Source organism: Gadus morhua, chromosome 18 (genome assembly GCF_902167405.1).
Source record: "Gadus morhua chromosome 18, gadMor3.0, whole genome shotgun sequence".
Lineage (NCBI taxonomy): Eukaryota > Metazoa > Chordata > Actinopteri > Gadiformes > Gadidae > Gadus > Gadus morhua.
Genome location: NC_044065.1, coordinates 20,033,358 through 20,043,280, shown reverse-complemented (window position 1 = coordinate 20,043,280; position 9,923 = coordinate 20,033,358). Strand labels below are relative to the sequence as shown.

Below are 9,923 nucleotides of genomic sequence, written 5' to 3'. Positions count from 1 at the left end.
CGGGCTATGACGCAGGGGGACATGCAGGAATGTCGCAGGAAAATGGGGTTAAAAAGGGTTAAAATATCTCCCCTTCAATACCAACAGCAGAGTAGCCTACGAAAAGAATAGACTGCAATAATATGAATGCTAAAGATATTAAAACACAATTGATTAGGCCTAGGCCGACATATGCTATATCAGTCCTAATCCTGAACGCACTGTGCATAAATATTTTCATGGCATTTCCCCCCCTGAATTAATTCCATATTACAAAAATCCCAAATAGCTTGTGTGACAACTACATTTATCTCAATGTGCTGATATCTGAAACATACTTTGCCCAGCAAAGAGAGCTGACTTTATCTGATTCTGCATAATTGATTGGCTCTCTAGTCTAGAATATTTGTAGACATAAAAAATGCAACGTTCCATTCATTCATTATCATTCAAACGCAGAGGCTAGGCATTGACACACGGCTATTGCTGACCCGATTAGGAGAGCTTGGTCTAGATCCTTCCCATATTGTTGGCCAGGATGAAGTAGGCTGGCAGGGTTTGATTGTGGGAGACTCTTAAAGTTGTTGACTGGGGGGGGGGGGGGGGGATTTAGGACTTAAATATGGGCTATTAAGACTATGGAACGCCCTCCCCGGACCACCTGAAGGCCCCACAGACTACAGATAGTAGTCTGTAGTAGACTATGGAATCCTCGTTAGCTACGAGCATTTTCACGACGTTCGTTGCCAACGATGCTTTCGGGATACGGTGTGAAAACTGTACGATGCTCATACGACGCACTTCACGATCCACGTAGGCTAACGATGCTTTCGGGAAACTGGGCCCTGAAGTCCTCCTTTTATCCCATCCAGCGTGTGTATTATAATTCGTCATGTAGCTGACGCTTTAATCCAAATCGAGGCAGAGAAACAAATCCAATTCGAAGTTCAATGGCCACACAACCTTGCCCCCACCAACCAGCAGACAGAGTAATATAGGAATTAGAAGGACGAGGCAAGCAGATTATGTTTTTTATTAAATGTCAATAATGATAATAATAATGATAATAATAATAATAATAATGATAATGATAATAATAACATATGGATTTCAAGATACAATATTTGTTCTAAATACAACAGATGAGCTTAAATCAAAGTACACAAGATAATCCACGAGATATTCTCACAAGAGATGAGAACACCTGATGAAGACCTCCCCCAGAAGAGGCTTCTTCTGAACAGCATATAAGGGCGTGTTTCATGTATTTATAGACAACGCCACTTGAAGGTCAAAGCCTAAAGGACAGCTGCTAATGGGGAACGAAGACCTGCGCTCCACTTAGAGGTGGAAACACAGCAGAGTAGGTTCTCTGCTGTCCTGCACCTCTGCCCCCTCAGCCCAGAAGAGCCATCATCAGCAGCAGGGAGGAGAGCGTGACGTGACGGAGGCCCGCCGTGGAGCTGCTGCTGCTGCTGCTGCCGGTCGCCCCGCCGCCAGAGACGAAGGTAGAGAAGCCGATCTGGGACACCTCGGCCGGCCCTCCCCCCGCCGCCACCTGGTCCCTGATCCAGGTCTGGTGCGCAGAGACCCGGGTGTACACGTCAGGGATCCCCTTAGCACAGATATCCCCGAAGCTGACCACGCCCGCCTGGATCCACGCCGAGTTCTGCTGACAGATGAGGGGACTCCCAGAATCCCCCTGGAGAGAGAGAGAGAGAGAGAGAGAGAGAGAGAGAGAGAGAGAGAGAGAGAGAGAGAGAGAGAGAGAGATGGTAAGAGAATGTTAGTTTAATGCACTAAGTGGACAAGGGATACAAATCAAACATCAAAGATATGATGTGAATCCTAACTAACAAATAGAAGGAAAAACATTCAATCAAAACCCTATTTTCCCCCCTCAAAATATTAAATTATTAATAAAAAATGCAGTAGAAAAAGTTGTATTTTACAGTTTTTCTCAGCTTTGTTACATTTCTCAGATCAGAATGGAAAATCTTAAAACTGCTTGTTCAATTTTAACATCCTTGTGTCACTTCCGCACATCAAAAAAGCAGTTCCTCATTTCTTTGAACGAAGTTGCAAATGCTTTGGTACATTCATGCAAATGATTATGCACAATTCTCTGCTCTCTCCTACATTGTCAATTGCTTATGTCATGTTGTTCAAAATGTTTCATAATGGGTCACTGTCGAGTATTCTCACCCCCCACAGAATTTAGGCATAAGCTCATTGCATAAGACTTTACATTCAAAATGGTCTAATAAAAATGGTCCTCCGCAACATCCCCAGACTCCGCCCATCACTGACCCAATCCAGCACTAAAATCCTAGTTCACTCATTTGTCACATCACGCTTAGACTACTGCAACGCCCTCCTCACCGGACTCCCCACCAAACTCATCAACAGACTGCAGATCATTCAGAACTCAGCCGCCCGGATCATCACCCGCACCAAATCATCTGACCACATCACCCCTGTCCTCATCCAACTTCATTGGCTCCCAGTACACTACCGCATCCAATACAAAACCCTACTCCTCACCTACAAAGCTCTCCACAACCTAGCCCCCAGTTACCTCTGCGACCTCCTCCAAGAATACACTCCCTCCCGCTCCCTCCGTTCAACCTCTGCTGGACTACTATGTATCCCCACATCACGACTCACTACAATGGGTGCCCGGTCATTCAGCTGTTCAGCACCCAGGCTCTGGAAATCCCTCCCCCCACACATAAAACAGTCAGACACCCTTACAACCTTCAAGTCACAACTCAAAACTCACCTGTTCAAACTCGCACACAACGTCTAACGTGATTGTTTGTTTGTTTTGTCTTTTTTTTTTTTTTTTATGTTTATTTATTTATTTATTTTTTCCACAATTTCTTGTTTTTTTTTAAACAATTTATGATGACTATATGCTCTGTAAGGTGACCTTGGGTGTCTTGAAAGGTGCCTCTAAATTAAATGTATTATTATTATTATTATTAATAAGATAAGTCTTTTTTTCTAAATCTGTCCTGAATTGGTAAATCTTTGCCAGCTAAATCTTGACTTTCTCAAGCGAACGGAAATGTGTGAAGGGTTGGATCAACCAACGATCATCCAGTTTACTGAAATAGTTCAAAGGTGCATCTCATGAACCATCAACTGGCAACATATAGCTGGAACACAACACAATGTTACAATGCCAGAGAGATGAAGAAGAGGAAGAGGAGTGAGGCTGCGAGAGAAGAAGAATTTGTGGCCCAACAGACAGGAACGTCAGGAGGTGTAGGAAGACTGCACTGTAATTCCTACAGCACTGCATGTACAGTTTTCCCTAAGGAGACAGCAATTTGACTGTCTTATTCGTACACAATGACATAAGGACTTGTCATTCTGATGGCACTGACATGTTCATTGACACAGATATTTACTTTTGAGAGATGAACTAAGGATTTTGAGCAAGAGACTGGCTTTTGCAGGCAATCCATGGTGTTTTGCTATTTGTAAATTTACTAAAGCGAGTGAGAAAATTTTTAACATCCTGTTTTGTGTTCTACTTCCTGTTTTTTGTGAATTTTTGTCTACCTCATTGAGAGAGAGAGAGAGAGAGAGAGAGAGAGAGAGAGAGAGAGAGAGAGAGAGAGAGAGAGAGAGAGAGAGAGAGAGAGAGAGAGAGAGAGAGAGAGAGAGAGAGAGAGAGAGAGAGAGAGAGAGAGAATAATCTCAATGTTGCCATTAGTGTTGACCTGAGCAGGCGGTAGGAAAGACGTGGAATGCTAAAGGAGGCTCTTTTTCTTTGGTTTAAGTTTCTGCTTAAGGCCGATGTAACATCAAGATAAATAAACAAGTAATAAAGAAGTTAGGAGCAAGGCCACTGAGCATGTGTTGAAAGGTGGTATTTTGACAACACTGTGGATCGCTGCAGACATGGCAGTTAGTCTTCTATGATTCTGTTTGACACCTTGTGTTTTATCCGTTCTCTGATGGTTCTCATATGTAATCTGGTATTTTTTATATTCAATTGAATATAATCTTATTTAATACTTTAATCATAATACTTATAGACCCAGAATGATCCATGGGCTTGATATTGGTGGAGAAATCGAGTGGCACATTTCTGATGTAAAGATTTCTCCCCCTTTGAGGTCTACTAAAAGACTGCCGGTCCTTCATAGACATGACCAACGGTAATGGGCCACTTCCCAAGGCTTCTCAGTGGGTCTAACAGTGGCTCACCTGGCAAATGCCCTTTCCCGGCTCTCCGGCGCAGAGCATGGCTGCGGTGATGTTCACGCTGGGGTAGTGGCGCTGGCACTGCGCCCGGGACACCACGGGAATCAGCGCACGCTGGATCACGTTGGAGACGGCGTTGGCTGAGGAGGAAGAGACAGAGAAATATGAAACCCGTTTGTCTGGTTTGGTACGCTCCATGTGGGGCCCATCTACCCCGCTACAGCGTATTCTGGTGGTGGTATAAGTGTCTTGTGATTAGGGGGTCATCTACCAGCACAAAAGGATAAGATTCATCTAGACATCTAGTACTATGGTAAGCAGTGAGCAGTGTGTGTACCGCTCAAATTCATTTTACGAACGACGGCAATCGATCAGCATCACAGGGATTCATGAACGTTTGACCAGTTGGGCGGTATTTCCCTGCAGTGTGTACAGTGTGTAGTGTGTACAGTGTGTAAAATGTAGTGTGTAAAGTGTGTAGTGTCTTTCCACAGTGTGTATAGTGTCTGTGTAGTGTGTTTCTGCAGTGTGTACAGTGTGTAAAGTGTGTTTCCGCAGTGTGTAAAGTGTGTAGTGTGTTTCCGCAGTGTGTATAGTGTGTAATGTGTTTCCGCACTGTATATAGTGGCGGCTGGTGGTTTTTAAAGTGAGGGAGGAAGGACTGCGCGCTTGGTTGCCATTGGCCTGCTTGCACTGTTGGTGTATGGTGGCATAAGAATGTGAGACTCAAGTTGTTTCAGGGTGTTTTGGTGAACTACAAAATAGCAGGGAGGGAGTTATGTGAATAAAATGTATACAAAGCCACCAGTGGCATCACTGTAATTTGAGAAGGAAAGGATGCAAAGCATATTAGTCAAATCAGGCCTACTATTGATTTGTAAAATTAAATAAAAAAATCTGGGCCTATCATTGGGCCTATTTTTGCCCTCACTGACTGTAGTTATTTAGCTGTTTATTTTCAGTAACAATTGTTTTAAGAAAAGAATCAAGAACCAAAGTGATGCCATTTAAAATACATCATGCTCTGAATCATGCTCTGATCATTCACTAACACCCTTTCCACAATATCAAACAGAGCGGTCAGAGTAACAAACTAGTAAAAGAACAACAAGAACGGTAATGCTACCAGTAAGCCATGCGTACCTAGCAAACCATGTGGCACTCACAACACTGACGTTGCCATTACTTCTTGTGACCTTGATTTTGGGAAGTGGTCAACCTCTTTCTTTGGTCGCTAACTTAGCACTGTAAGTGAATGAATGGAATGATTTTTGTAACAAGACATTAACAATGTCCTCCGTTTCCAATGTTTCCATTGTGCATTTAGGATCTCGCTATCGCAGATTTCACTTGCTCTGCGTCTGCAGTGAGCACCGCGGCAATGCAGACCGGGTTTGTTATCGACAGCGTTGCCAGATTGGGCAGATTACCCGCCCAATGATCATTTTTCCAGCCTAACATGGTTAAAAGTAGCCCAATTGGGTGGGAAATCTGACCAATCTGGCAACACTGCTCAACATCCAGGGATCCTGCTTATTGGTTCATAGCGCAGACGGATAGATTTTTGCGCGAATCAGACCCCTTAAGGTCCCACCCACTCAGAGGAGGATTTTCCTCCTCTCTCCCATTGAAACCCATGTTATCCACCGGCCGCCAGTACTTTCGGGGAAATGAATGGGAGTGAACGGAGGCAAAGGGAGGACGTTCCTCCCTGAAGTAATTGGCGATAGGCGATAGGGGGTGCTAATGTCCCTTTACCCAGGGAAACGAACATTATATATTCAAAGGCAATAAAGTAGTCATATTTAAGGGCATTAATTCATTACAATAGTCTGGGCAATCTACATTTTTTATTCTCAACAATGTTAGGGAGGATCTTCCTCCCTCTCCTCAATGGAGAAGCCTCCACTGTGTGTTTCTGCAGTGTGTACAATGTGTAGTGTGTTTCTGCAGTGTTTATAGTGTGTAGTGTTTATAATATAGGGTGTACAGTGTGTACAGTCTGTTGTGTGGACAGTGTGTAGTTTGTTTCTGTAGTTGTGTGACATGTAGTCCAGGGTGTTTCCATTGATGGTTAGTCAAACTGTCTGGTATCTCCTAGGTATTAGTATTAGTATTGTATTATTAGAATGTTCATCTTCCCCAGATCCATCTTGACCCCTTCTTCCTGATCATAGGTGACCATGATGCCCGTTGGCATCTATTTCACATGCAAATGTGTAGTGTGCAATTCTAACCATTTATATGGTGGCCATGGGGGTTGACTACGGGCATTGGGGTTTGATCCCTATTTCAGACAGTCTAAGATTCCAACCCTGAAGCTTCAGGCTGGGAGTCAAACAATATGACACTAGCTAGTAAATACCCTGCCCCTGCTATTAGAAAGCCAGTGTGCTGGGTTTTAATTTCAGTTTAATTTCAATTTACACCTTGGCTGATTGGTCAGTAATTTGCCAGAGATGAAAGGGACTGGGATAGTCATCTTTCAGCAAAGACAAAGCTTCCTTGTTTTGTATGGGCGTTAAATTAATGACCATCTAGTCACTACCCAAGAATGAGAAACACATCATTTAGCAGAAGGAAGGGGTGAGGTCTTAGCTGTGGGTTTGAATCCAAAACCTTTCGGACCCCAGTTGAACACCTTGGTACTATAGTGGTGAGGTGGTGGAGTGGATAATCACTACCCTGCCCTCAGCCATCCATAATATGCTACTATAGCAATCGTGTGGTTTCTAAATGTTGTCAGCTACTAATTATATCTTATTTGTATTAGTCCTCAGCCTAATAATTATCCTTTCTGTTCACATAACCAACCCTCCCAAAACTGTGTCACTCGAAAGGTTTTAACTAAAGAGGAACCAATCAACCTTTGCTTTCACTCTTATCTTACCATTTTGTGTCTGCTTGCCCCAGCCTGTCAAATAACAGAAAGTGTCATTGAAAGTGCTGGCACTGTCCGCGAGGCAGACGGGTCTGATGTAGTTGCTGTACTGGACGGCACTGTCGAGGAGCAGGAGGGCCAGGTCGCTGCCGTTCAAGGGGCTGACGTTGTAGCTAGGGTGGATGAGGATCTGACGCACGCTTCGCTGAATCTCGTTGGGGTTGGGTCCCTGCTGGGTCTGCCGGCCCAGGAACACGGTGTAGTCGCCCACCGTCATCCTGGTGGGGGACGAGAGGATTACATCAGGGAGGGTTACGTCTGATGCTTAGGCTTAGGTTAGACATGGTTATGCTTAAGAATAGGTTAGAGATGTAACCTAACCTAAGTTTAGGGTTAGGTTAAAGATGGTTAAATTCAGGATCAGGTTAGAGATGGTTAAATGTTGGATTAGGTTACATATGGATTCATTTAGCATAAGGTTAGAGATGGTTAAGTTTAGGATTAGGTTAGAGATGGTTTAGTTTAGGTTCTGAGGGGAAGGCTTGCATTGGGGCTGCCTTTCCAGCTCTCAAACCTCAATTCGCCGAGCAGCTTCAATTTCCGGTATTCAGTTAGAGGTGGTGAAGCGTTCAAATCAGGGTGTTATGGCGGTTATGTGCCTCTGGGTGGCGGCAGCTTACGACTGTATGCAGTGGGCGGCGGTCAGCACCCACTGCTGGTTGAGCAGGGTGCCTCCGCACGTGTGGAACCTGGGGATGCCGGCGCTGCCGATGTGCAGGCTGGCCAGCCAGGGCCAGCTCCCTTCGGATGAGCTCGCGCCCCCCACCACCCTCATGTTGAGGGGGGCCATTCCACAATCTGGCGAAACAGACCACCACATTGGGCATGACGTCGATGTTGAAGGGGATACCAGAGCACTGTTGAACTTGTTGCTTCTGGTTAGTGAATAGGTTCCAAGGACTGCTCTTCCTTTCCCCATCAATGCGCTACGAATCTAACGTTCAAAACAACAGTCTGGTGGTACTATCGACATCAATTCTGCTTGACAACATAAAAGCATTATTCTGAAACCACCATATGATAATTTAATTTTAGCTGATTGTGGTGATAAAATAAATGCTATAATTAAAGAACCAAGTAGGCCTAAGTGGTTCCAGTAACGGCCTACTGTGTACACCTCATCATGTATCCTTCCCCGTTGCCGCAGACAGTTATGCAACCCAACACAGGTATTAAATTCTGCGTTTCTTGATTCTCTTACATTAGCCAATCTGATTAAGAACACTCGGGTAACTCAGAAGTAAAGCAAAAACAACTCCTCTGAGCGAGCCACAGTGCCAATTTGCAGCCTCACTGAATCTTTACCTTTACAATTGGATGTGAATGTACGGAACGGGATTAGGGACACATGTGAATTTAGTTTGAGTTCTGACTTTTTAGTCAGAATTCTGAGAAGAAAGTGAGAATTCTGAGATTAAAGTCAGGATTCTGACTTTGAAGTCAGAACTCTTTTCATTCAGACTTTAAAGTAAGAAATCTGAGAATAAAGTCCTAATTCTGAGTTTAAAATCAGATTTCTGAGTTTGAAGTCAGAATACTGAGATTAAAGTCAGGACTCCAAAATAATCACATATGGCCCGATTCCTCTTCTGTAGACTGTAAAACATTCAATGTAATGTATGTCTGTCTCTAGAATCAACTTTTCCTTCTTCTGAGCATGTGATAGGGAGGTGAAAGAGAGTAGTAAGCTGCTATACTCTTGATTGTCTCTTTGTGTTTAGGATAGGCCTACTTCATGCATTTTGTAAGGCAAAAAAACACAATTTCACTCACCCTGTGCCTGGATTTCTGTTAGACAAACACAAAGAAGAACACTGTTTTTTTATATATTCATACAAACATAGACCGGCATATTTCTGTTCTATTTCAATTTCATTTGTCGCAATTATTGCAATGATTCAAAACCGAAATAAACTGTGACTCAAATATCAAATTCAGAACATTAACCCAGTACAGTATTTAAACATACCTTGCCCATTCCATGCAAAGGCCAATAGCAGGAGTCCTAGTGCCCATGATGCCATCGTCAAAACTGTTTGATAAACTCTTTAAGCACTGAACTCTTCACACACTCAGGTTCAACCGTCTGCTGTTCACTGAACTCTTGACACACTCAGGTCCAACTGTCTCCTGTTCTGCTCTGTAGGACCTGCCCCTCTTCACTCTTCAGGGCTCTACTAGTAACGGATGTATAATTGATAAAAAATGTAACAAAACAGGTTTGTGTTTAAATGTGAGATATAATTAAGGGAAGAAGAAAGCAATCCTATGGCTGAGTCACGTCACAATAACAGCACTAAAGACGTATTGACAGTCGGTCATCAAATAGTTTCTGCCAATAAAGATGTGCCTGGGTTCTTCAGTTGGATTTGGCTGCAGCGTCCCGCCTGCGCCCTAACTGGGCGTGTGTTGTTGTTGAGGTCTCATAATGCAGCTGATTGACGTGAGGAGGACGCAGCCGTCCCTTGGGATGACGTGTTCCTTTAGAATTGATTCGGGTTGGGCTCTTCTGTTTTGTTTCTTACAATGCGTTCAATGAGGGCGTAGGTTTGGTTTGAACACTGGTAGGGAGACATCTTAAAACATTGTTGCTCATCATTCCAAGGGCGGATTAGGAGTCCGCTCATCTCCAAATTGAACGGCGTGGCCATATTGTTGGTGTGTGTCCAAGATTAATTTATATTTTAAGCGTATTGATGTATTACTGTAAGATTTCATAACAATAGAATTCCATTGTTAACTAGCAAAAGGTGCAGGCCTTCTCACAAACTGCATCAGGATGCTT

At 43.7% G+C, this 9,923-nt stretch overlaps 1 protein-coding gene across 2 annotated transcripts; it reads right to left on the bottom strand.

Annotated features, from left to right (window-relative positions):
* Positions 1-997: 997 nt before the first annotated feature.
* Positions 998-9,369, bottom strand: LOC115530693 (chymotrypsin-like protease CTRL-1). 2 transcript variants are annotated; one of them, XM_030339387.1, is made up of 6 exons: positions 9,108-9,369; positions 8,912-8,926; positions 7,759-7,936; positions 7,088-7,356; positions 4,201-4,337; positions 998-1,681 (listed from the first exon to the last, which is right to left on the bottom strand). In XM_030339387.1, exons 1-6 carry the CDS (start codon positions 9,160-9,162, stop codon positions 1,376-1,378), a joined length of 960 nt encoding a protein of 319 aa, XP_030195247.1. In that variant the 5' UTR covers positions 9,163-9,369; the 3' UTR covers positions 998-1,375. The 2 variants fall into 2 exon arrangements, with proteins under 2 accessions (XP_030195247.1, XP_030195248.1); XM_030339388.1 differs by lacking the exons at positions 8,912-8,926; positions 9,108-9,369 and adding an exon at positions 8,340-8,436.
* Between the last annotated feature and the right edge of the window lie 554 nt (positions 9,370-9,923).

Excerpts from the sequence above, each read along its gene's own strand:
- LOC115530693 (XM_030339387.1), bottom strand. The coding sequence starts at position 9,162 with ATGGCATCATGGGCACTAGGACTCCTGCTATTGGCCTTTGCATGGAAT. Across the intron at positions 7,357-7,758 it reads GCCGCCCACTGCATACAGTC|GATGACGGTGGGCGACTACA; the intron begins GTAAGCTGCCGC and ends GTCCCCCACCAG. Across the intron at positions 1,682-4,200 it reads CGGGAAAGGGCATTTGCCAG|GGGGATTCTGGGAGTCCCCT; the intron begins GTGAGCCACTGT and ends CTCTCTCTCCAG.